This window comes from Colias croceus, chromosome 16, assembly GCF_905220415.1.
Source record: "Colias croceus chromosome 16, ilColCroc2.1".
NCBI classification, from domain to species: Eukaryota; Metazoa; Arthropoda; class Insecta; order Lepidoptera; family Pieridae; genus Colias; species Colias croceus.
The window spans coordinates 4,845,746-4,873,118 of record NC_059552.1 but is presented as its reverse complement, the minus strand read 5'-3'; the positions used below and the strand labels follow the sequence as shown (position 1 = coordinate 4,873,118).

Genomic DNA, 27,373 nt, shown 5'->3' with positions numbered 1-27,373 from the left:
TCTTTAAATTTTATCTTTTTGTCTCGATTTTTTTTAAAGAAATTGGAAATACGGAATACCAAAATATAAGCCATTTTTATTCATCTCCTATCTCTACACGGGGTTTTTGACGTCAGTAAACTTTAACTGGTGAAATTTATACGAGTACCTACCTACCAGTCGCAAAGTTTATTTCGATAACATATTTCCTACCGACTAAAATGTTTTATTACTTGTAGGTAGATACTTACTATGTATAAACATACATAATTCAAAATACCGTATGAGCTCGGTTTTAAAATGATAATTTTTGGGAGACCGCGCGCGCAGGCTTAATCGCATATACCTAAGTCGCTTTGAATGATACAATATTATGTATATGAAAACTATATAATACGGTCAGGGACCTTGCCATACTCCTTGGATGAACCAGGCCTATAAGGTGCATGCATAAAAAGTTGTCAAACTAGTATCTCACAAACAGTTATGAACCTTCAAGTAGAGCAACTGACCATATGGATTGAGTGTTGGTATTGAAATCTTATGTTTGCTCATTTTAATGTCTTACATTAAAAAAATCCCTACTTGATATATGTATCAATTTAAAAATTGTCATAATAGCACTATATTTTCTTTTCAACTTCATAATACGAAACACCATAAGATTATTCTGAAAGGTTTAAATCACGTCATCTTCAGCTTAGTATAAGAGATTATCATGTACAAAGTGCCTGTGATATGCCTGTTTATTTTCGCACTAAACCTGTATTTATGTGATATAATTAATCCAACTACCAGATCGTCTATCAATCTCAGCTAAATATAATTAGATAAAACTTGAATCCGACTCTTATACGTGCGTTGACTCTTGGGTCTTCACTAACCATCTTTAATTAGGAATTAATATCTCGGTTCGTTATCACAGGCTCTTCCGGTAAAATCGTTTAACTCGTCTCTTCTAGAAAAGAAAGCGAATTCGTTAATTACAATAGCGGTAAATCCATACTAATATTATAAATGCGAAAGTAACTCTGTCTGTCTGTCTGTCTGTCTGTCTGTTACTCAATCACGCCTAAACTACTGAACCAATTTGCATGAAATTTGGTATGGAGATATTTTGATACTCGAGAAAGGACATAGGCTACTTTTTATCCCGGGAAAATGACGCAATCCCGGAAATCCCACGGGAACGGGAACTAACTATGCGGGTTTTTCTTTGACGCGGGCGAAGCCGCGGGCGGAAACCTAGTTGTTTATAAAACCTAGGTAGGCCTATATCAATTAAAACACATATAACTGCATTTGAATTGAAATATGTTTACAATAATTTATTACTAACCTACTACATAGATTTATTCTGCAAGGAAAATTCATTGCCGTGAATACTAAGGTTTCACTCTATCTTCTTTACAATCTCGTAATAGATGAAGTGTAGGCAAGTGCGTCTATTTAGATGTTACCGTCTCTATTTCTTGTCAAGGCCAGCATTATATTATAAATGATATTTTTATTAAGTAGATGAGTTGTGAGTAAGAAATATTTTTAAATTGGGTTCAGAGGATATGTGACAACTATAACACCCACACAAAATATCTATTCAACTACATATTATAATGTTTCAGATTTTCGTTCAATCACATTAAAAGCTTCCCCTTTTCTTATTATCTGACCCAATAAAACTCACCAATTTGTAACAATGGCCCGGTTCTACTTTCAAACAAATTGCCAACAAAAGGTCATTATCGATTGACCCCACAATGATTCATATTTATTACCATCATTGATGTTCGTCTTGAATGAACCGATGATAAGGTCATTGAATGCATAAAGTCTAGGAATTCTCCGGGTGATAAGCATAAATACGTAACGTGCTTGACTACTTCATTAGTGAGCTAGTTATGGTCCTATTTTAATTACATACCTCGCACATTTTTGTTTCGAAATAAGTAGTGATTTTTTTAAGTCCCTGACCTAATTCCATGACGAAGGTTTTAAATAATTAATGATTATGCATCCCCCATGTTATAATACGATTCAATGCGTTTAATGTACTTACTAGGCGTATCTGAATAAATGACTACCTATCTAACTTAAAAATTTATGTAATATCATGTATACTTAATTAAGAGTCCATATTTTGTTTATGTTTTAGTATTTGGGTGTGAGAGACTATGATATCTTAGCAACTGCATTTCTTTTTCAGGTGTGGTATTTCCTGGGTTAGGTGAAACGGTGCCAAATGATTACGAATTAATAGAATCAACACCGACTGGCTTACCGGCTGATTTGAACCATGGCTCCATGCGATCTCCTGTTTGTTTTTTGTGCATCCGAAGGGGAAGGGACAAACCGCCCCTCGTTGATATCGGTAAGATCAGTTTTTATTTTAATTATTGCTTAGAAATTAACATAACATTAACAGTATCACAAATTAAACGGCTCTTCAATTGTGTCGATATAAAGTCTGATTTGAACTTTTGTTTCTTCTTGGTATATTTTGCTTTTGGTATTTTTTATGAGAAGAATAATTCTTGTGATGAACAGATTTATTTTAGTACGTAAACATCATTTTTCAATATTTTATCTCATCAAATGATGTCATACAAATGGGATATTCCCCTCAAAATAAAAATATCAACTAGCTTGCTCATTTCCTTGATAAGTTTAAAATACAATAATGCATGTTTTAGCAACATTATTATTTGCTTAGGAACGATTAAATACGTTTATTTAATTTCACAATTTAGTTATACGACCTTGCTGCATTCGCAGTCTAGTTTTATGCTCCAATAACAGCGAGACATCAAGTGGTAATCTTCGTATCTCGTTATTGGCTTATCAGATTTAAAAACAACATATTAATAATTTAATTTGTAAATAAAAACTATCCTTGATAACTAGCTTACCGCCCGCGGCTTCGCCTGCTTTTACTTAAACCTACTAAATTGTATACTTACTAAATCCTTCCTCTTGAATCTATCTATTAAATAAAACCGCATCAAAATCCGTTGCTTGGTTTGAAAGATTTAAGCATATTTACAAAGGGACATAGGGACAGAGAAAGTGACTTTGTTTTATACTATGTAGTGATTTGTTTTTAATATGATAGGGATCATTCATTTTTGCCTTGGTACCTATTATCCAAATTATGAAGGATTTCTTTATATATATGATGCCTTTGAATATTGTTTATCGGGACTGTTTTTTAAAGGTATACAAGTAAATCAATAAAAAACGGTTTAATAGTAATTTATATGCTAAACAAGATTAGTTCCTGCCAATAAGGAAATACAAGTCCTAATTGTTACTTATGCGCCGTTTGAGAAACAAGCAAAAATCAATTATGCGTAGAGTAAATTCGATTTGGGACAAGAAAATAAACTTATGTAGTTTCCTTTCTTTTTCCAAAATTGTAAACGAAGCTTAAAGACTTTGTATTACATATTAGCTTAAAAAGCTATTTATTTATTGCATAGGATATCATTACTAAAGTGTAACTGTGTTTTAATACACTGAGTATTTACACGCAAGTAGAGACTCTAATTTTAAAATGAAACTCGTTACTCATTTAACCAAATTGCATAATTTGCTTGTTATAAGTTACACATAAATTTCAGGTGTCATGTACGACGGCAGAGAGCGTCTCATGGCTGACGCGGAAATGGTTCTCAAATCGGTTGGCGGTAGATTGGCCAATGTGAACAATTCCACGGCGAAAACATATATCACGTACAGGCGGGCGCATCCGACCGCGCCGTGCAATGCGCTTGTCGTAGTCGATATATGCGTAGTCGTTACGAGTCGAGGGGAAACCCCGCCGCATGCGTTTTGTATGATCGCGAAGAATTTGAACAAAGGTTTGTAGTTTATTGATTGTTTTTGGGTCGCTGTGTGGGTTTTGGGGCAGGTGCATTTTATGGATGACTAGCTGCTCCGCGCGGTTTCACCCCCGTGGCTCGTCCTGTTGGTCGTAGCGTGATGATATATATAGCCTATAGCCTTCCTCGATAAATGAGCTATCTAAAACCGATAGAATTTTTCAAATCAAACCAGTTGTTCCCGAGATTAGCGCGTCCAAACAAACAAACAAACAAACTCTTCAGCTTTATAATATTATTAGTTATTAGTATAGATGAGAAATATGTCAATTTGCAGCAGGGATCGATCATAGGACGTATTTCTTAAAATACCGATAATGAGGAGGCGTGATACCTTATTCTATATTTTTTGTTCTGTTTCTATTATGTTAATTTTTAACCGACTTCAAAAAAAAGGAGGAGGTTATCAATTCGGCCGGTATATTTTTTTTTTTTTTTATGTATGTACACCGATTACTCCGAGGTTTCTGAACCGATTTACGTGATTCTTTTTTTGTTTGATGCGGGATGGTGTCGAATTGGTCCCATAAAAATTTTATTCGGATAGGCCCAGTAGTTTTTATTTTATGAGCTTTTTTGTCTGTAGGTATTTGTAAATTTTGCAAGTGCAAGTTTGAAGTCGGTTGTTTTTAACGCAGTTATCACTTGTATGATATTTATTAAATATTTCTAAAAATATATTAGAGCAGTTATTTTTAAGGGCCACCAGCCTAAGTTTCGCAAATAGTGCTAAAAGTTAATCATTACCTAAATGGCTTTTCAAATTAAATACACTCACACACATATTATGTCAATAAATTTTTTTCAAAGTTAACATTTCACAGATTGATTGCTTCATATGCGTATTAAACTTTGAGTAAACAAATAACAATTTCAGGGTTAATGGGTAGCGATGTATTCCTCTGCTACAAAAAGTCAATGAACCGTCCGCCGCTAATAGCTTTCAAACCAGAAGTACTGTTTAGGTAAGTTGGGCCTTTAATTATATACAAACATAATGTTTAAGTTTAGAACTTTAGAACCTTTTCTATTTTGATGTTTTTCATAGTATCAATTGCAAATGTTATCTTTTTAACTTATTATATTTTCAATCAGTTGAGAGATATCCTTTTTTATCCAGATTTTTATGCGATATTTTAATTGATCCAAAATTGCATTCTAAAATATGTTGATAGTATTCACGTACTACCGACACCTTAAATAATATTGCTGAACAGACAAATAATTACGATTTCTCTATTTCTATCCTATTGTATATTCCATATCGTTATCTTGTTTTTCAATCAGTTAAGTGATAATAGCAGCTCCTTTTCACCCTGATGTTAATGCAATGTTTGTGCACTATAATATATTAGTGTCGAAGTTGATTCGAGATTGCATTATGCCATTTACACAATACATTTGTGTTATTCACGCCCTATGCATATTGTATTGTTATTCAATTATGGAGCGCGTTCTATTTTTATTCCCATTAGAATTAAAGCCACAATGGATTTGTAAGGACGTGTTTGTATGTGTGTGGTGTTCGTGGAGGAATTTAAATTTCTATTCTACATGTAATACATACTCTTCTTATACATTGAATAAATATTAAATTATATAATCCATCGTCCATAAAAAAAATTAATCAATGTCCGATATATAATGTATTTCAAATAAAAATAAACCCAAAATTATCGTATATTATGTGTATTTTGCATTAATTATTTGAAAAACTAAAAATCGTGCTTCTTATTGCTAGCAATAAAATCAAAGAGAAATGTAAGTTGAAACACAATATTAACCTTTTCAACTTAGAATGCGTCATTAATTAGCTCCTCTAAGCAGTGTTAGAAGGGCTCTGTTCCAAACAAAGATTTATGTAATCATAACATATTAGCGTTATATCACAGACAATGCTCGTCTATGCTATGAAAGTATCGCTTTCAAAGAGACTCTTGTTTCATAATGGTACAAATATTGAATGCAATGAATCTAATACAGTGTATTGACTGTTTGGACTTTGAATTGATATGATCGAGAAAAATAACGATAACAAATAAGGTCTCATCGTCGATTTTACTGTCGAGAGTATGTGCAGCTTAAATTAAATCTTATGTAGGTTTTTAATGAAATTATATTGTTTCTATCTCGTAGTCTTCAAAAACATGTTGATACTAATAGTTATATTTTACATATAGTTATATTTTATATATTTTACATATTGTCATTATTTGTTTGTTGTACAAAAATCATTTTCTTTAGGTATCCAACAGTAGATCGTCGCAGTATGGCTTTCCCTACTTCCGTGCCACTGTTTTGTCTACCCATGGGTTCCACGTTGGAGTTGTGGCCGAATAATGCGTCTGCGCCGAAACCTGTGTTCTCAACTTTCGTTCTGACCGTTTCTGATGCTACTGATAAGGTATTTTTTTGTGATATCATAAGAGTACAATATGTCTAAGAAGTTAGAACGTGCGTGTCTTCCAGTCTTTTTTTTTCTCGTTTGTAGCATACTTTTAGCTAACTATAAAATTCCTGTAAAAATTACGCACATATATACACATACACATTTCTCTTACGTGTATGTAAATTTTGACGTAACTCTTAAGAGTAAGGCCGCGTTTCCACTTGCAAGTAGACTTGCAAGTTGCTGTCAGACAGACTGTCGGACATTTCTCGCGGAAGTTTTCTTGCAGGTGTACAGGCGGCCTTAAACATGAAATTGAAACATTTGTTTAGTGAAGTAGTTTGTTTAAAGCTCTCTTGAATATCACCTTTATAAAAAGGTTGTTGTATAAACTAATTTAAAAGTACTAAAACCGAAAACGTAATAAAGCGGCAAATGAATACAACTTGCAGGTATACGGATCAGCGGTAACGTTCTACGAGAGCTACCCGCACACGCAGTTAACTGAGAGCCATCAAGAAGCGCTCGGTTGGCGGGCCGGTGTTAGCCAAAACACGCACTCATTACACGCAAATAAATGCATCTGCTTATTATCAAGGTGGCCCTTCAGCGATACGTTTGAACGGTGGCTGCTGTATATACTGGTGAGTAGTTAAAAAAATGGAAAAAATCCCCACTTGTAGGTTACGTACAACTATCAAGAAGCGATCGGTTGGCGGGCCGGTGTTAGCCAAAACACGCACTCGTTACACTCAAATAAATGCATCTGCCTGATGTCAAGGTTGCCCTTCAGCGATACGTTTGAACGGTGGCTGTTGTATATACTGGTGAGTAATTTATTAGAAAAAAAAATCGATCAAATCCCGTGGTTATCCGTGAAATAAAAAGGATTTTGCATCTAAAAAAAAAAACATGGGAAGTTTTTTCTACAAACAAATCGAAGCCCGATCATCGAAATTACTTGATAACTTTATTATTCTAAAAATGTATAAATAATGTTGTTCTTTACAGGAAATGTCATGGAGTAAAGAACCTTTGAGTATACCAATCGAAAGATACATTACACACTTATTGGAAGAGGTTCCATTCCCGGAGCCGCGCATATTACTTCAGGTATATTTTTTTACATTCGGCGTTTTATAATTTATTCAAATCAGAATCTTATTTTGTGACACCTGTTCTAAGTCTATTGTACCTATACATTCATTAGAAAACTCTGCCTAATAGATACGGAGGCACAGTTTTGTTTGAGACAATTATTGATTATTGTATGTCAATGACATTATGTGAATTTGTCTTATATTTTCACAGTTATCTCCCACAAATCCACATGATCGCGTCATAGTAACAAGACGAGATGACCAACCGCTAGTAATAAGTGGTGCTGGTTTCAGACAGCTCTTGCTAAATTTAGGGCCTGATAACTGTCTATTACTGCTGGCTTTGGCTATCACGGAGCAGAAAATACTTATACACTCTTTGAGGTATGTTTATCATATTACAAAGAAAAATTCCATCAATTCTATAAAATTAAACCTTAAAAATGTGTTTTTTGTAGTTTACTTAATACTTTATTAACCTAAATAAGTGTTTATTCAAACCTTGTGTCTTTTTTTTGTAGAAGACTATTGCTTCCATGTATTTTATGTAAATTAACATTAAAATATGAATTCTGTATGTTTACAGACCAGACACACTCACCGCTGTATCGGAGGCAGTATCTAGTCTGCTGTTTCCATTCAAATGGCAGTGCCCATACATACCACTTTGTCCATTAGGTAATACAATCAGCTAATGTAATAATTTAATAGTTTTTTATTATCAGTCTAAATGTCTTAACACTTCAAATATAATTTTTACTTTCATTCGTAATAAAATGTAATTTATTACTTAATTTAGAATGAATTTATAATTTATGTTATAAATATTTTACAGGTTTAGCGGAAGTACTTCACGCCCCTCTGCCGTATTTAATAGGTGTTGATTCGAGGTTTTTTGACCTATATGAACCTCCACCAGATGTTACTTGTGTCGATTTAGACACCAATAATATTACAGTGAGTTTTTTTTATGCTATAACCTACTGTTTCAAGTTTATTTTTTACGCAAAAAATACTGATAAAAGCTCTCAATATACTTTGATTATGTATTCGTTAACTACGTAACCTCATGGTTTGAAAAAGTCGTAAAAATGTTCCTAATCGTATATGAATATTTTCTTGTTTAAATACCAATTATTATATTTTTTTATTCTAGATATGTGAATCGCAGAGGCATATATCATTAAAACTGCTTCCAAAGAGCCAAGCACGGGCATTAAGGCAGACGTTGGAACAGTTGTTCGCGAACATTCGACCTGGTATGTTAGGTAGGATATAGAGTCGAGAATTTTTTTTTTTTTTTGTTTTATTAATATTAGCAATATAAAATGTAAAAAATATTCATAAAATGGCGTATGTATAATTATTTTCTATTTAATTAAGTTGTTAATTGAATGTTTTTATTTGGTTGTAGCGTCGCCCGTCCACTATTCGAATAATAGTAAATATAATGGTGAACCTACAACGAGTTTAGATAGGGATTTCCAAAAGCGGAAAAAGGAGGTGAGATTTTGTTCATATTTAATAACATTATACAAAACACTAATCTAATCGATTATGTAAGTATTACACAAGTTTACACAAAAAATATATTTATGTTGAGCGGCTGAGTTGGTCAGGCATCCGCCCCGGAATGGCGCGAAAGGATGCGGGTTTGAGCCCCGCCTCGTGATCGAATTTTTTCTATTCTTTATAAATTTATATTGATTGTATATTTGCAAACCTATATTTTTATATTGCAGCAAGCACTAGAACTAAAGATTCAAGAAGCATTCCTCCGTTTCATGGCTGTGACTTTAGAGGGTTATCGCAGATATCTGATCCCCATAACAAAGGCTCCCACTGTTGGCACTACTGATCCTCATGCCCTCTTCCAAATGGATGCTTTTCTTAAATCACGGGATAAGGTATTTATTTAGCAATAATCCATACTAATATTATAAATGCGAAAGTAACTCTGTCTGTCTGTCTGTTACTCAATCACGCCTTAACTACTGAAGCAATTTGCATGAAATTTGGTATGGAGATATTTTGATACCCGAGAAAGGACATAGGCTACTTTTTATTGCGAAATATGTACCACGGGCGAAGCCGGGGCGGACCGCTAGTTATTTATAAAGTATTATGTGAAATTTGATTGAATTTAAACTTGGATATTGTTTGAGTCTGTATGTAAAATGTCAATGTATTACATCACCAACGTCATACATATTGAACATTACTCCTATAAATATTAAATGGAATTTAAAAAAAAATATATTTTTTTTTTTTTAACTTTAATAATTGCAATTTCTTTGCTATAAATTGTATAACAAGTACATTACAACCACTAATTCGAATCCTTTTATCCGTTCACAGACGCAACAGCGCTTCCTAACCCTCATAATGCGCACGCAAATGTTCACGCGCTTCATAGAGGAGCGTTCGTTTGTATGTGACGGTGCGGACCAAGGGTTGACATTCTTCGACGAGTGCATAGAGCGAGTGTCCTCTGAGGGATCGCTGCTTGAGTTCGAGCCCGCGCATTGTGCTGAGCGAACTGTGTTTGTCCTGCCGCCTGACCCGCCTGATCCAGGTATTTTAAAATTCAAACTAATTAACTCATGAAAACTTTAAACGTATTTTTTTTATTAGCAATGATTCGCTATGTCTATAGCAACTCGTATCAAGATACCTTTTCCATATCGTAAAATTATTAGGATAAAAATTGAATGCAATGTGAAATTATTTTAACGATATTTTACTCATACATAGTATTTTATTAACCGACTTCAAAAAAGGTTATCAATTCGGCTGGTATATATATTTTTTGTTTATTAGACGACTCGAAGAATCAATGCCATTGTCTTGTCATGTTCTTTTAATGTTAATATTTGATAAAACATTATAAAATCTTCATATAATGAAACACCCCTGCATCTTTCCCAATTTACCTAGATACAAATGCCCATTATTAATTTCAGAGGAGACATACACATACGAGAAGTTCATACTCGATGCAAACTTAGTGGCTCGGTGTAAACAAAGCGCTCGAGGTGCGGTACAAGCTTTGCCGAGCGCTGCACTTGCGTCCGCTGAGTCGTTAGCTGACGCGTCACCTATGGCCAGACGAACTAAACATGAGATTGCTGCTGCTCAAAGGTATACTTTTAAGGTCTAATGTAAAGTTAATGTATTTGTATAATTGTTCAACCAATACGCAAACCTAGTGGCCTGTTGCAAGCAAAGTGCACTTGGTGCGGTGCAAACGTTACCGAGCGCCGCACTCGCGTCAGTTGAGTCGTTAGCTGATGCGTTGTTTTTCCTGTTCCCTGGATAGAAAATAACAAATGTCTTCTATGTTAAAGCGACACCTATTTCTTACTTTCAATATTTAGTTTGTTATTTTAAGTGTCTCTTTAATAAACGATAAACTGGCCAATATTATTATAATACATTTTGTTCACTAGGATGGCGCGCAAAGCCAGTCTATCGCCTGAAGCGTGGGCCAAGTGTCTACTCGGTGCATGCTATTCACTATACTTCCTGGCCCTACCGTGTCGTCTCACACTGTACCGGGGCAAAGAGCACGCTACATTGCGCGCGGCGTATGAGCTGCTCGAGCGCGCTACTAAACTGCGCGTGCCGTTGGATGAGGTACGGATTGATTTATTATTTGGGACTTATACCTTGTTGAAAGTGTGGTGCTTTGGAAGTGTCGTTTACTATTAAACCACATAAATTGTTGTAAACGTGACTTAGTATTTTGTAATATTGAATAATGTGTGAATAATAAGATTTTCCAATAGGTGAAAGTTGATTTTAACTTTTTAGCTACTGCAAGTTTAATTTAATCTTTCTGAATTAATGTTTTAAATTATTTTTTTTTTAATTTGCTGTTCCTCTTCAGGTGTGTTATCGAGTTATGATGCAACTCTGTGGCATCTACTCGCTGCCCGTATTAGCAGTGCAGTTACTATTCCTGATGAAGCGTGCGGGCTTACAACCCAACGCACTAACGTACGGGTACTACAATAGATGCGTGTTGGAAGCCGCATGGCCTAAAGATATGCCTAGGTGCGTCTATTTTTAAAGCTACAGTTTTTTGAAGTGATTTTAAGTGTAACTGTACTTTTTTGATATTTTTTGTAATTTAATAGACACAGACACAATTGTATAAAACGTCTCTATTTATTAATTCAGGTTAAAATTATTTTATTTATTTCTCTTTACCGTTCCCTTACGCGTTTTAAACTTTAATCATTTTCTTTTACATTGGATCGTATTTCCTCGTTTATATTTTAATTTACCTCAAATTTCATGCATTTGAAACATTTTCTATTTTATTTCCATTAATAAACATATTGATATATTTTGTATGTCACAGTGGTTCCCAATTACTATGGAACAAGTTGCGTATAGCCGTGATGGGCGCGGCGTTGTTCCGTGCTGCGGGCGCGCAGCGTGCGAGTCGCGCAACGGGACAAGCTACTGCGGGGTGTATGTATTTATTTTATTATTTAGCATGTTAAAATTTATATGCTTTTGTTTTAATGAAGGCTGATGTAATTGCCAATTTCATTCAGACAAAAGCGAACATGAGGTTTTATGTAGTTTGTAATAATTTGTAGTTGTTCAAAAAAGTTCACTGAAGGTTTGATCTCTGTGAAAACATTATATAACAAGTTTCCATTGATTAAACTTACGCTTATTTTTTATAAAATAGGTAACATTGATTTTTTTTTGTTTTCTTTGTAGCTGGCGGAACATTACCTCGCGTGCGAACAGTGGCAGGGGAAGGCTCTGAACTTGCTGCGTTAGCACTGGCTGAACCTATGCGAAGTCGTTCCAGCTTAGATTCAGGTAACAACTTTATATATTGTAAAGCATGGTAAATATAAATACCAGAGGTAAAACTTCGTTTAACCTTAGCCACTAATTAGGTTTGTTTGTCTCTATTATCATTTTTACGTTTCAGTTTTGATGTCGTTGGGGATTCAAATATCGATGAAGGTTTTGTTCATATTTTTAACCGACTTTAAAAATTGTAAAAAAGATGTTCGATTCAACCGTATACATTGTTTTACATTTCGAACCCAACAGCAAAGAATCTCATATTTTGCAATACTAGTTTTAACTGAATACATGATTCCAGTGTGTCGTGAAGAAGCAAGTGCGAGTGCGAGCGCGTTCGAAGCGCTGTGCCGGCGCGGCAACATCGTGCGCACACACACGCACGCGCGCACACACACGCGCGCGCACGGCCTGTCCGCACACGCCGGTATACTTATATCCGGTGAGTGGCTTGTTTTTATTTGTTAACATTATTTTTTAGAGTTAGTTTTAGAATTTAAAAGTACTAAAAATAATGCAGTGTTAATACTTAAATAGAAATAGATTATCTTATAAAGTGTTTCTGTGAGGTGAATCTTATAATTCACCTCACAAAAATATAAGGTATAGTTCTTGTTACTTATAATTTTCATAATTGCAAAGCGATCAATATAATATTAAAAATTACACAATAATCTTTTGAATAATTTGTAAGCGAATCGTTTTATATATTATAGTTTCAATGTATTTTCTAGGTGTGCCGTCAGACCCTGATCTCAGTGAGACTACGCGACCACGCAGCAACTCGTTAGGTAATGAAGAACCGGAACCGACAATACCTATTGCCGAAAAGAGACAGGTAACTTATTTAGCAAACCTTTTACTTTATAATTGTGATCTTTACACGGTAAGGTAAATTGCGGTAAAAATATTTATTAATAAATATATGAATGTGTTTCGCAGACAATTCATGTCAGCCCAGACAGTCCATCGGATTTGCGAATATTAACAAGATCAGAAAGTTTTGCCGGTGATGCTCAGATCGTTCAAAACTTGCAGAGGCTTTCATTTGGTGAGTTTAAATATTCATTATAATGCTATAGTAGAGCCATTTTAATAGGCAACATTTGACAGTTCAACAAAATTCAACAACGTAACCTAGTAACGACGACATAGAATAACATGATAATTCGTTTTGTTAGAACTGCACATTTGCTTAACTTTTTTCAATTACGATTACATATTTATAATAATAATGACCAATACAAGTAATTTTAAGATTTCATTTTACTGATAAACCATTCTAAACATAATTAACAATTTCTGAATTGAAGAACTAACGTCGCTACAATTTTATGTCAATAAACCTTTTTTCTTTTTAAATACCAGAGATGTTACTCTAAAAATCGAAATCTGACATCTAGAATCGAATGCATTGATTACTTGTGAATAATAATCATCATAAATTAATAAATTCGATTGACAAATGTTACAAATCCGTATCGATTAATTCTCTATAATCGATGTTTTTATACAAGTTACATCTCTTCGAAGATAAAATTGATAGACGTCAAATGTTGCCTATTAAATTGGCTCGACTATAATGTTAACTTTGACTGGCATCTATGGGTTGTTTTTATTTTTTTTTTTTACAAAATATATGTTATTTGTAAAATCCCGTTATATTATATAACTACATTCACATTATTAAACTAATTTTATTATATTTTTAATAGGAAATACAAACCCCAAAGGGCGTTGTTCACGAACGCTCAGTTTTCCCGAAGAGACGGATAAAGAAATGGCTGCAATACAAGTCAACGATGTCAACAAAACCTCCCCATTGAAGTAATTATAGTTTTGATACTCTATTGTTATTGTTTATACATACTTTTATATGTGCAGTACAAAATTAAAACACGCTAATTGTTACTAGGTACTAAGAAAAAGTTGATTTTTCAATTTTTGCATCTCGTAATTTCAGTACCACATAATATTATAATCTTAATTTTGTATAGTTTGTTTTAAACCATAGCAAGATGAAGATCCAAAGTTTTCCCGAGACAGTACAATATATACCGTTTATAATATCACCAGTGAAATTATGATATCACGGCTTACATACAAACTAGCATAATATACAGTGTGTTAGGGATCGGACTTCCGATACTTTACCTACGTATTTTTCATTATATTTTATCGACAAAATACCATATATTGGGGGGTCGCACCCCTCACCCCTCTGAATGGCAGCAATTTTTAGTTTTAGTGTCTCTTATTCTATGGAGTTAATTGAAAACCGTTTCATTTATTAATTTTATAATGTTCACACACATAAATACAAACATACTTATGTATTCTATTATTTGCCAGACTGTCCCCCCGCACCCCCGTGCTCGCGGACGACCCCCTCGGCGCGCTGTGCACGGGCGAGTCCCCCCGCGCCCCGACCCCGCCGCGCGCAGAGGACCCGCCCCTCCCGAAGCACGAGCTCAGCGTCAGCCCGAAGCTGTTCCACCGCAGGAGCAACTCGTTCCAGGACGAGCCGGAGGAGACCGCTGGGTATACGGCTTCTTGTGTTGTTTATAGACTAGCTGCTCCACGCGGTTTCACCCGCAGTGCTCCGCTCCTGTTGGTATTAGCGTGATGATATTTATCCAATAGCCTTCCTCGATAAATGGGCTATCTATCAATAAAAAATTTTTTCAAATCGGACCAGTAGTTCCCGAGATTAGCGCGTTCAAACAAACAAACTCGTCAGCTTTATAATATTAGTATAGATAGGGAAATTAGTAGTGACTTACTAGAGTATTGTTGTCATACCAAAATATTGAAAAAGTTACAAAATTATATTTTTATGTTGAATTTTGATCATACCATTATATTCTACAAAGAACATAGCTCAATGCCGTCAAAATATAGATCTAATAAGATAGTAAATAAAAAATAGTCAAAACATCTGTATAGATTGTAATGGTAATGCCATGGTAATCTGAAAAAATTTATCTGTCACCAAGACACATAATATGTTTTTATCAATTTGATCTGGTTGAGCAAGAATGTACACATAAGTGTAGTAAAATAACAGTAGAGCATTCCCGTATATCTTAAAAAGTTATTTACCCTGACCAATTTTCCATCCAATCCACATGACATTTTATTCAGTTCGAGCTACAAAATCTTAAAAAAAATTGAATTTAATATCTTTCAAATATATTGAATTATACAGCACCTTTCTCACCTAAAAATACAGTCGAGATGAGCTATGTCCTCGCTCGTATTCAATAATACTTTACACAATAGTAGGTACAACGTATTATGTAATTCTAAAGTTATTATCAACAATATTAAACCACACTATTAATTTAGTAAACGCAATAATAACGCTTAAACACTCACATCTACAAGCACTAAACAAACCGCTACAGCGTTGCACTACACAAACTCCGCCAATACCTACCACCGCACGAACCCCGCAACCCCTACCACCGTATGAACCCCGCACGAACATCACAACCCCCAACCCCGCACGAAACCCCAACCCCTGACAGTGCCCCCGCTAACCCCCGCTAGCGCGCACGCAATACGCGAGCAAGATAACCTCGATAAGTTTCCGTTCGTCAGGAAACTGCACAGGAGCGAGACGGCACCCGCCACAGTGTCGAGCCTCGTGAGTTTGGGGAACACGCTCAAGATCAGCTTCGGGTGAGTTTGCAGTATATTTCTATAGGTTTTGATTTTGTTACCAAAACATACCTAAAAATAATGACAATTTAAAATTTTGATCAAAATGAATTTCGATTTATTTTATTCGTAAATATCGAATTATCCTTAGTACGTATCGAGTTTTATGCATGTCAAATATCCAAAATGTTTATCATAAGCAATTTTCGACTAAAAAACAACTGACTAGATTAATTTGTTCCTAACATCTCATTACGAAATTGCAACAAAACCGCAAAGTAATTTTGAAGACACTTAACTCATATTACAAAATGATTATGAAAACAAATAATTACATCTAAAAATGTACAGAGTTTGCATGTTTTTAGTTTAAGTAATTAAATATTTTAAGCTAATATTCATATATCTACTGAACTATATATTATAATAGATTATTACTTGCTCAATTAGTATTATAATACTCACGTTTATATTTTGGTTCAAACCGCACCGTACAAAACGCCAGTATTAGAACATTTATTTTCTTAGACGTTATTCGCCCGCCAGACTCTCGTTGCGTAAAGATATGAAAATCGGAAAGGAAATGATCGAGAACTACTTCAGGTAAGCGTCAAACAATGGTCAAATGGGTTGGGTCTTAATATGGTTGTGGTATCAAATTTGTGGAGTCTTCTGTTATTAGTTATTATGGTGGCGGTGTGTCTTGTATAATTCGTCTGTTCTTCGATTTAGTTGTGCACTAATAAAAATCTGCAGTTATATCCGTATCATATGTATGATATTTCACTAATTTTATGTTCACCATTTGCTTTACACTTCTAATTTCATGTGTTACTTTTAAGTTTACATTTTTCTTTATGTTGCAAAATATTGTAATTTTTTTAAATATATGGCTAATGTTAACGCAAAATAATACGTGTCTAATAGTTGTAAAAATGTTCCTCTTTATTTTATACTTTCTTGAACATTCAGAAAAAACTTTCTCCAAGGGTTTTGGGTATAAATGTTAAAATACTTTCAGTCCAACAAGCATAGCTGGCAAAAAGTCGAACGAATTGCTCCAGAGCGGTCTAAGCAGTTTAAAATCAGCTGCAACGAGTATGGCTAAGAAGTTCGACGAAATGAAAGAGGTTATATCTGCAAACTCGACCCCCGTAAAGATGAAAGGCGCTATTGGTAACGCTACCAGCGCTCTGACCAGTTTTATTACAGAAGAAGATTCTACCGATGGATCGTCTGAGATTAACACGGATGGTAAGTAGATGAGGTTACTTTTAACTTGACTTAATAAGACATAAGGGCTTCTCTCGAAATTTTGGAAGAAAAACAAATAGTGACATTTTTAAATCAACAAGAAAATGTTATATTTCTTTTTTACATAACAAATTGCCTTTATCGACGAATTAATCATATTATCATATTTTCTTTAGATTGGTCAAGTGCAACCGGCTTTAGAAGAGCTTCAAGTGACGCAGAATTGGCGTGTACGATGGAGCGCGGTTCGCTAGCAACTCTTCTATCACATTTACCTGATAATCTGTATCCACAGCAAAATGTAAGTTTGCTATACACTCTTTGATATTTTGCTGTTCTATTATACTTAATGCTCTTCCCAAACCATTGACGAAGATTCCGGAGTCATGATATTCAAATTACAATCGCCCTAATGATCACCAATCTCCCAAAGAAGAAGAAACCATGTGAAACATGTAACACTAATACACGACTAGATTTCCGCCCGCGGCTTCGCCCGCGTTTGAAAAGGAAAACCCGCATAGTTCCCGTTCCCGTGGGATTTCTGGGATAAAAACTATCCTATGTGTTAATCCAAGTTACCCTCTATATGTGTGCTAAATTTCATTGTAATCGGTTCAGTAGTTTTTACGTGAAAGAGTAACAAACATCCATACATCTATACATCCATACATACAAACTTTCGCCTTTATAATATATATTAGATTCTTTACCCATTATAAACGGCCAGAAAATTAATTCAAAATTTTTACACTTATCAAGGATATTACGCCTTAAGTACACCTACGCATTCGTATGCGGCAGCGAAACTACTGCGTAGCGAAATATCTGCGGAACGTTACTACACAGCAATGTTTTTGCAACTTTTTCGCAATGATATGCCATCGTAATTTTCTCCATGTTTGAAGTTTTCTTCATGCTACCTCTTTTTTGTACGTAAATAATCCGCGTGTCCAATTGCGTATAATACGGGATAATCTCGAATAGAATGCAAAAATAATTCAGTATTTTCGGCATCCATGGCGCGAAAATCTGTCCTCACCGACAGAACGCGATCTGACGCTTTGCGATGCGAAACATCACTAGCGAAACTTATGCGTCTGAAGGAGTGACAATGTAATAATTTTATAATTGCATAAGTATAAAAAATTATTTTAATTTTCTCTATACTCCAACACTAATCCCACGTTCCCGTACCAGGAGAACATAAACAAGGACAACGTATCTGTAGTGGTGCAGATGACGTCGTGCTCGCAGTGCCACCAGTGCCTCGCGCTGCTGTACGACGAGGACATCATGGCGGGCTGGGCGGCCGACGACTCCAACCTCAACACGCGCTGTACTGCGTGCGGACGGCATACGGTCCCGTTGCTGTCTGTGCAGGTGAGGTGTTATATTAACTACTTGCGCTAACAGCTGACAAAAAATCTTCTTCTATATATAAAAGTGATAACCTATTTCCCTTGGTCACAGCAGCACGCGTGAACGACGGGGCTGTTTCCGATAATTCTTATTTTAATGTGTTCGTTATTGTCAGTGAATGATCTTATAAAAGAAAAACTCAAGAAGTTTGCGCCAAAATATATATAAAAAAAAAAACATAATGGCCGTATAAACTTCACGGGTTTGACAATTTTCGCGAAAACAGGACAACGTCTGTCTGGTCAGCTAGTATATTATAAATGAGCGTGAATATAAGTTGTTTATTTTTCGTCAATGCTTACATAGACATAGCTTAATTTTACTAAAAATAGAATTGAAATTGTGCTAATATTATTACCATTCTTACAATCTATAATTAATAAAAGAATAATTACATCTCCACATTTAATAATATACTTAAAACAGGAGTTCTTAAAATATAATTTACTTATTTATTTGCAGATAATACGAACGAGTCAAACGCAATCAGAAACTCTGAGTGTGCCCTATTTGAACCCATTGGTGCTGAGGAAAGAATTCGAATCGATCTTGGGTAAGATAAATTATGAAATGATATTATAATCTATCATTTTTCAATCGACTTTCCAAAAAAATATACCCTCAATATTTACTTAATAATGATTTGTCGTATCGCATTGTATGTGTGTGTGAAAGAAGTGAATATAATTTAATAAATAAAATAATAAAATAAATATTAATTTTGAACTATAAAAGCGTCTTTTTCGCTGCAGTAGACTTGCTGTAAAAAAATGTATGTACTAAAACAATATCTGTCTTACCACAAAAAACTTTAGACAGGGTTTATCTTTAAGCGCGAGTTCTCTTTAATCTGAGTTTGTCGTATTTCACATAGACAACTATTAAAGTGACAGATCCCTGGTATAAAGTTAGACTGTGTTTAAATTGTTAACTAATGTTTTTACAGGCAGAGAAGGCGACTCATGTTTAGCTGAACCAGAATTCGTCGAGTCCCATCCCATAGTATACTGGAATCTAGTGTGGTTCCTGGAGCGAGCTAACATAGATAACCACTTGCCGGACTTGCTCTGCCCTAATTATTCGTCTAAGTACACGAGTTCAGATGCGCTGTCTGACGCTGATAAAGTTGGTGGTAAGTTTAAGTTAAGGTTTTACTATTATAACGTTTGTGTATTATTTTAGTCCATGATAAAGGATTTTGTTAAAGGTGTGATGATATTTTTTCAAATTGGTGTTATTTTCTCTTCTAATCAATGAAATACACTAACAACTTTTTTGGTCATGTGACATATGAATTGATGAAAAATTTAGTTTTGCTTGTTAGTGGACTGTAACCTTTCTTTTATTATTAATTGAGTGGTTGGTAACAAATATATTTAATTACAATTTTTTTACATATTTAATTTCTCACAATACAATATAATCATTGTTTTATTCCATGCAATGAAAAAAAAGTGAAGTCGCATGGCCCCTAGTGGGCTAAGGGGCAGATGCATTATTATACATTTGTTTCACTGCTCGATTTTCTTTAGGGACAAGTAGGTGATCAGCCTTGTGTGTCCTGCCAGACCGAGACATTTTTTTTCTTCGTCTCCACCGTGAATCGAACCCAGGACCCCTCGGTGTTACGCTACGCGTAGACAATTGTGAAAAGGAGGCAGTCCGTTTATTCTATGCAATGCAAGATTGTAAAAAAAAAATTGGTTATCTGTAAAGTCGGTTTACTGACGATAGTTGAACGTGACAACGTCCGATTGTGCTTCTAATTGTCGCTCGTTCCGCGCTCTCGCTTGCACTTCAAGCCTTACATGGAACGCCTCAGAGCGAGGTAACGCCGCGTGAGTCATGTTTTTTCGTGCGTGCAGCCGGCTCTATCGAATTATAAGACGTTGTCACGTCAAAATCGTATTCAATATGTATGTTCCACAGTTTGCCGCGTGGTATGCGGCTGGGACCTGTGGCGCGCGGGCGAGGGCGAGGCGGTGGCGCTGTACCGCGCGTGGCGCCGCCGCCAGCCGCGCTCGCGGCAGCTGCGCGCGCTGCTGCTCACCGACCACGACTACCAGTCGTATGTGCAACACATGCTTATATATAGACACGTACACGCACGTGTATACGCACACATACGCATATAAACGCACGCGTACGTATACGTGCACGCACATAAAAACCACACGAAGACGCACACATGAATACAATATGAATAGTGTGGTGCGCCGCCGCCAGCCGCGCTCGCGGCAGCTGCGCGCGCTGCTGCTCACAGACCATGACTACCAGTCGTACGTGCAACCCACCTATATAATATACTAGCTTTCCGCCGGCGGCTCCGCCCGCGGTTTCAAAGAAAAACACGCATAGTTCCCGTTCCCGTGGAATTTCCGGGATAAAACCTATCCTATATTACTCGTGGATAATGTAGCTTTCGAATGGTGAAAGAATTTGTAAAATCGGTCCAGTAGTTTATGAGCCTATTCGTTACAAACAAACAAACAAAGTTTTCCTCTTTATAATATTAGTGTAGATAGTCATATTTTTAATAAGACGAAGTCAACTGACGTTTACAAATATTTAATAGCGTTGTGACAAAGTGAAAGATTGAAAAAATCCTAAATGAATGATATTGCCTCGATCGTCTAGTGAATATTTAGTGTGTATAAACATCAAATAAACACACCAATGACATCAAACAATGAACGAAAAAATTTACAAAAACAATAACTAAACAGCGTAACAATAAAAATAAAAAATCTGATTTTACAAAGTGACATTAGCTAGCTTCGTCTTATTAAATACGACTATAGACACGTACACGCACGTCTATCACCCATACACATATACACGCACACGCGTACGTACATGCGTACGTACTCGCAATCCCAAGCGCACACATGCATACACGAATACTTGCGGGAATACTACTTTGGAGAGATTTATACCTGGATGGTTATCATGGATGTCTAATTGACGTATAAAAGGTCAAAAAATAATTAGTTAGATATATCATAAAAGATTGAAATAAAAGGCAAATGAATGAATGAACTAATCAATTCATGAATAAACCGAGAAAATAGAAAAACACATACATTATACTCAGCATTCATAAATATCATGACATTATACAGTGTTCGTTCATATTCGGTTATGTGTGGTTACCTGTTACCGCTTTGTTGTTAATTGCAAAATGCGTTCAAAAAATTTATTTTTCTTGATTAATAAAAACTCTCTTTTTCAGAGTTATCCTGACAGTGATAGATGGCTTACTCAGCAACGACCTTTCGGACGCTATCCGTAAATTAGCATCGTGGAGGGAATCAACTACGCCAAACAAACGATATCTCTCCTATTATAGGTCAGTATTTTCAATAAATAAATATAGATACTTTTTCATATCTTCTCTATTATTGAAGCCATTAATAAGATCGGCTCGGCTCATGCCGCCCGGTCACCGAACCCAGGATAAAATCTAAATAAAATATAGCCTATTTTACTTTCTAACGATGTTATTTTCTATTAGTGAAAAAAACATTAATATCAGTCCAGATCTTTTAGCATCTATTCAAGTGTTCAATTCAAACAAACTTCTCATCTTCATAATAGTGTTACCCAATGTTACCAAATACTAAAAAAAAAATATTATCCATACAGAGACATCCTCTTCCTCGCGATGACAGCGCTCGGCGAACCGGACATAGACTTCGTGGCCCTCCAACGTGAGTACACGCGTGCCATAGAGCAGTTAGGAAGCGAAGCCCGACCACAAGACCTGCCCCCTTCACCCACGGCTGTGTACTGCAGGCACTACTTCAAGCGGCTCAAGCTTAAAGTGGAGGATTAACGGCCTATTGTAATCATGCAAACCAATAAAGACCGGTTTTTCGTCACGTCTCGTATTGACACGTCAAAAGTGTAAATATTACCGGTTCATTGATATGTCAAAAAAATAAATAGATCGGTTATTCGCATATTGACAGGTCAAAGTATAAATGGATATTTTGCTACCGCTTATCTCGTGGAGTTGTAAATGGTACAAAAAACAAGAAGACTCACAATCACAGTCAAAATTGTTTGAAGCAACTCTGCATACACGTCTACTTCTTAAAGAGTGACAAGAGACTTTGAACATTATTGTCACGAAATAAGGTGTTAATTTCAATGTTGTATAAAACGTTGCTCAGACATTTTTGACGGTCATTTAATACCTTTCAAAAGGCGATTGTGAATCTTGTTTTTTAAAGTACGCGAATGACAGTAATAACTAAACATAATGGCCGGACTGCAGTACGCTATCCAGCGACTCGCACCTAACTTCAGTCTGTCAAAAAGATTCGGGAATATCGCAAGGTTATGGATTTATTTTGCTACAGCTTATTTCAGCTTGTTTTCACGTTTGCTGGCTTTCGACTGTTTTATTGTATGTCCTTTTTAAATGTAGAAAACAATGGCGATGACGAACAACATATAAAAATGTCAAGTTTAATCAAAGCAATATAGAAATAAGATGTTGGATTTTTAAAAATGGATTTTACATCTCCTTTTTGAAATTTAACAAATATTGAGTCACAGTCATCATGTTTGAGATGTATTAACGTCTACAAACAAGTGGTTAAATATATTTTTTATTATATAGGCATGGTTAATTGAAATTACTAGTGACTTAAACAAATGTCCAAATTGTCATACAAAGATTATCAAAGATGTTTGGTGTTTAATTATTTTAATATTTAATTTTAAAGCATAAGTGCCGTCCAATGTTTCAATCGTCGCAAATGCTATTTCATTACTATTTGGGATCAACTTTTCTATGGTACGGTAATTTAGATTTATTCATTAATGGCCTATTTGCATGCCCCAAATATTTTCCTTGATAATAATGTTACCTAGCCTAAGAAAATAGGCATTTTATAACTATTTGAAACTTTTATGATGTAAATTGTGGGCATAATATTTTAACTGAATAATTGTACTGTTACAAATCAATTTTAATAAAATCAGGTCTCGAAACTGCATCGATAGAATCAATAGGTCTGCAACAATATGAACGGAAAATGTCACGGTAAAGTGAAAAAATGTTATACTTAAAACATTATATTTTATCTTTAAATTGGCAATAATCCAGCTTTTTACCCTCGATTAATTTCGGCATATCTAGTAGATTCGTATTATATTGGGTGCTAATGATAAGTAATCATGGAGTGTATCGAAATTTCTGTATATATTATGCTATTTACTGTATAGTCGTAGACTTAGAATGTGGTAATGGTTTGTAATAAATAAAATTGCTTTCAAGAATGAAATTTAAGTTAGAGCTAGCGCGCAAGAGCAACTTTTGTCTCCGCAACTATTTTGTATCTCCCATCAACTCTATGGGCCAGTAAGAAAGTGCGCGCACGTAGCGACGCAACTTCCTATAGAGTTGATGGGAGAGACAAAATAGTTGCGGAGACAAAAGTTGCTCTTTCGCACTAGCCCTTAATTTTCCATATTATGGTGATGTCACAATCTATTTATTCATTTCATATTATAAACTCAAATATGGCTGAAATAAGTGTCAAACAAGTTTCAAATATTACAATTGCCAATTGTTCGTAGTATTGTATGTGTCAACATCTTATTTATATTGATATAATATTAATATTCAAATATAGATGTGTGAACTGTGAGTATATAATCGATGATAATAATTAAATGTTTATATAATAACAATATGTAATGAGTCTTATGTATGCGATAATATAATAATTTATCAATATTCTAGTAACAATAATAGAAATACTTGAACAATTAATAATCTGATAATGGCCTAAGTTACAGTTTCTGATATTGTAGTTTATATTATGGTCTTGAATTTATAATAATGAATGCTATTTATTGATTCCTCTTATTGACTGCATATTTAAAATTATAATAGTAAGTATATTTGTTTTAATTTTTGTATCAATTTTATTTTTACATCTTCATCTTATATTATTATAACACTGTGTGTAATGTGTATACACCTTTATCTGAAATGTTTGTACTTTGTATCCAGAAATAATTTAAATACCTGATTTAAGTTGTTGTTTTAGTCAGATGTGATTACTTAAAGCCATATGTTCGTATTATTCTGTACAAAACATTTTGTTTATAAAAATATATTTTTGTAATGACATTCACATAGCATATAAAATAAGGATATACATATTATAATATTTAAATGTCAGATTTGCGAAATCGTCTTATTATAGTTACATTAAAAGACATGCAATAATATGAATGTTTAGTATTGAACTTGAATGTAATTGTTTTAATTATTTTATCATAAAGGACAAGTATAATAAATGCATATAATTTTTATAAAAAAAAAAATCAATGCTTTTAAATAAATGTTTTATTTACTATCCCTCATTACTATTTGGTTACTGCTTGCCTGTTATACCAATAACTCTATACAAAAATCTTCCGTCATGATCATAGAAACAATCATTTACTTTGTAGGTGGCATCTTTTTTGTATGCTTTTTTAGGTATTCTTATCCTCTCAGGATAATTTGAACCAGATACTACTTCTAATTTATTATCATCTGCCTTGAATTGTGTCAGCTCCTGTTGTTCATTAGATGTGCTAAATAATTCTATATCCCTTTTAACATCTGGTTTTGGTTCAGGGACATGAGAAATAGAGTCTAATATAATTTTATCAGGCATATCAACATTCTGGCCTTGTTCTAACCGATTTTTTATTTTATTGGCCAATTCATCTAGTGTTAATCGTTTTTTATCTGTGTTCTGGGTTTCTTGATTCTTAGTGGCAGTATCACTTTCCATTTGCTGGTTCTCATGTTCATTTTTATCATTTCTATTGGCATCATGAGAAGCACATTTTTTAATAATACTTTCAAATTCTCCAATTTTTTCTTCTTGAGTTAAGTCAATCTTGATAGATGACTTATTAAGAGGTGGGATAGATCTCTCAGAGAATTTTAGAAAGTGTTGTCTTAATTTTTCAGGTATATCTAGAGATCCTTCTTTTAATTCTCTCCAATTTCTCATAGCAGACGCATCATGCCGAGCTATGCGCTGTTCTGAAGCAGGCTTCCATGGGAATTTTAGTAGTTTCTGCAATATTATTAGAAGTTTATAAAATGAAAAAGTCAATGTATTTTAGCGTAGGGCTTAAGTATATAGTTATATTACATTCTATGCATGCTTAGCAATACAGTTAATAAATGTATGTATATCGAAACAGGAATTACAACATTTATTGTAATAATAACTGACCTTTACTACAGCTTCAGTGACTGGAAAGCTCTCAGCTATTCTTTGTGGTGTCCACTCATCAGGCATTGTGGTTGCTAGATGTCTTATTTGTTCCTTTTCACTCCAAGTCAATAGATTTGGCATGTTCTCTTTAAAATATTTCTCCTTCACGATATGGTGACGTAGTTCATGTTTTCCAATCAAAGTTTCGTTTAAGTGTTCATTGTAGGCTTCACCAACCTGAATATGAATTAATAAATAAAATTCAATCAACAAATGCCTCAACATGGCATGGGTATCTCAAAGATAACCTAAATTGAATGTAGTAAATATTTACTTACATTATAAAAACTACTTTCGGACTGTTCAATAAATTCTTCTGCATCATTATCTTCAACTTTAATACCATCTTTCCTAAATACTCTTAATCTTTGATCTAATCCTGGATTCGGTCCCGGTAACCTTCTTTGCCTTATTTCTCGGACAATGATTTTATCACATATACGATATATTCGACGCGTTTGTAGAGCAAACATAATTGAATTTTTGTGATAGTATCTTTAACCGTTGCAATTGATAAAATATAAATATTTGGCTTAATTTTTTTTTGTTCTCTCCAATATTTGGTTACGACAAATACAAATTGTCAAATGTCAAAAATATTATTGACATTTGACACCACAGTAATTGACACATATTGGTCTAGTGTTGCCATCTAATACGATTTCATATAGACCTACTACCTACATTTTAATAATATAATTTGGGTAGATGTAGTAATTATCATAAAAAATGTACGAGGAGCCGAATATCTTATCGACCATAAAACTAGGCCGTTTACGCTGGGCCGTGGCTGGGCCGGACACGTTGCACGTTGTGACGTATGGACGATGGCACCTCTACGCTCTAAGTAACAATGTCACTTTTCGCAGTCTATACCTATAGAAATCTATTTTTGGGTGAAAGTAGATCTTTCCATCAAAGTTTACTCTTTGCATCAAAGTAAAGTTAAAGTGCGATACTTGCTCTGTGGTGCGATCTATGAATCTCGGCCTATGTGTCTGTATGCTGGGAGCTAAGGCTGGGGCCTGGGAGTTTATTAATACACAAACTGAATGTTTGTAAAAAATAATTTCTGTTACTATTTCGGACAGCAAAATTTTATTAGTCGAATTTTATTTAGCGCTCTTTTAAATGTATCCAAATCCAGGATTTTTAATATTAATTGCGCAAAACTGAATAACTTTCGGAAAGACGCAGCCGGCTACATAATTATAGTAGCTACCTATACCTAATTGCATAACAAAAAATGATAGAATTAATATTAGAACTAATATTAGAACTTTAGAAGTGAACACTCTTGTTTTCTTTACACATTATAGGAAGTGTAACTGATACGCTAAACGTAAACATCCATAAAATAGGTAACTATGATAACAAAAATTTAAGTAATTTAGCTTTTGATGGAAAAAGTGTATAAAATAAATTTCAATTGCGAATCTTATATTTTGTTATTTGGAGAAATTTTTCATTGAATAAGTTTGGCCCTTGTGGGGCAGATGCCTATCATTACAGCTGTTTCATTGAATATACACGTAGATGATCTGAGTTTTATCCTGG

At 34.6% G+C, this 27,373-nt stretch overlaps 2 protein-coding genes across 10 annotated transcripts in view; one reads left to right on the top strand and one right to left on the bottom strand.

Annotated features, from left to right (window-relative positions):
* LOC123698405 (DENN domain-containing protein Crag) overlaps window positions 1–24,528 on the top strand; it is a 28,436-nt gene extending 3,908 nt beyond the window's left edge. For 3 of the 9 annotated variants that reach the window (XM_045645014.1, XM_045645013.1, XM_045645015.1), the window contains exons 3-35: window positions 2,183–2,347; window positions 3,597–3,836; window positions 4,735–4,822; window positions 6,102–6,261; window positions 6,699–6,890; window positions 7,258–7,359; window positions 7,558–7,730; window positions 7,933–8,024; window positions 8,182–8,303; window positions 8,503–8,614; window positions 8,761–8,849; window positions 9,089–9,253; window positions 9,705–9,921; window positions 10,310–10,487; window positions 10,796–10,982; window positions 11,236–11,402; window positions 11,713–11,825; window positions 12,084–12,188; window positions 12,481–12,621; window positions 12,914–13,017; window positions 13,122–13,230; window positions 13,895–14,006; window positions 14,532–14,720; window positions 15,783–15,863; window positions 16,371–16,445; window positions 16,864–17,096; window positions 17,273–17,397; window positions 18,297–18,479; window positions 18,981–19,071; window positions 19,465–19,650; window positions 20,448–20,586; window positions 21,751–21,867; window positions 22,164–24,528. In XM_045645014.1, the coding sequence (XP_045500970.1) occupies window positions 2,183–2,347; window positions 3,597–3,836; window positions 4,735–4,822; window positions 6,102–6,261; window positions 6,699–6,890; window positions 7,258–7,359; window positions 7,558–7,730; window positions 7,933–8,024; window positions 8,182–8,303; window positions 8,503–8,614; window positions 8,761–8,849; window positions 9,089–9,253; window positions 9,705–9,921; window positions 10,310–10,487; window positions 10,796–10,982; window positions 11,236–11,402; window positions 11,713–11,825; window positions 12,084–12,188; window positions 12,481–12,621; window positions 12,914–13,017; window positions 13,122–13,230; window positions 13,895–14,006; window positions 14,532–14,720; window positions 15,783–15,863; window positions 16,371–16,445; window positions 16,864–17,096; window positions 17,273–17,397; window positions 18,297–18,479; window positions 18,981–19,071; window positions 19,465–19,650; window positions 20,448–20,586; window positions 21,751–21,867; window positions 22,164–22,353 (4,742 nt within the window). In that variant the 3' untranslated portion in view covers window positions 22,354–24,528. The remainder of the gene's footprint in view (window positions 1–2,182; window positions 2,348–3,596; window positions 3,837–4,734; window positions 4,823–6,101; window positions 6,262–6,698; window positions 6,891–7,257; window positions 7,360–7,557; window positions 7,731–7,932; window positions 8,025–8,181; window positions 8,304–8,502; window positions 8,615–8,760; window positions 8,850–9,088; window positions 9,254–9,704; window positions 9,922–10,309; window positions 10,488–10,795; window positions 10,983–11,235; window positions 11,403–11,712; window positions 11,826–12,083; window positions 12,189–12,480; window positions 12,622–12,913; window positions 13,018–13,121; window positions 13,231–13,894; window positions 14,007–14,531; window positions 14,721–15,782; window positions 15,864–16,370; window positions 16,446–16,863; window positions 17,097–17,272; window positions 17,398–18,296; window positions 18,480–18,980; window positions 19,072–19,464; window positions 19,651–20,447; window positions 20,587–21,750; window positions 21,868–22,163) is intronic. The other 6 variants (XM_045645016.1, XM_045645019.1, XM_045645017.1 and 3 more) reach the window with 6 other exon arrangements.
* A 339-nt stretch (window positions 24,529–24,867) lies between these two features.
* LOC123698404 lies at window positions 24,868–26,385 on the bottom strand. The gene is made up of 3 exons (XM_045645012.1): window positions 26,095–26,385; window positions 25,775–25,993; window positions 24,868–25,612 (listed from the first exon to the last, which is right to left on the bottom strand). Exons 1-3 carry the CDS (start codon window positions 26,287–26,289, stop codon window positions 24,914–24,916), a joined length of 1,113 nt encoding a protein of 370 aa, XP_045500968.1. The 5' UTR covers window positions 26,290–26,385; the 3' UTR covers window positions 24,868–24,913.
* Between the last annotated feature and the right edge of the window lie 988 nt (window positions 26,386–27,373).

What these genes read in the sequence shown, in the direction of transcription:
- LOC123698404 (XM_045645012.1), bottom strand. Translation starts at nt 26,289, where the DNA reads ATGTTTGCTCTACAAACGCGTCGAATATATCGTATATGTGATAAAATC. An exon ending in CCGAAAGTAGTTTTTATAAT is followed by an intron (nt 25,994 to 26,094) that starts GTAAGTAAATAT and finishes ATTCATATTCAG; the next exon opens with GTTGGTGAAGCCTACAATGA. An exon ending in TCACTGAAGCTGTAGTAAAG is followed by an intron (nt 25,613 to 25,774) that starts GTCAGTTATTAT and finishes ATAATATTGCAG; the next exon opens with AAACTACTAAAATTCCCATG.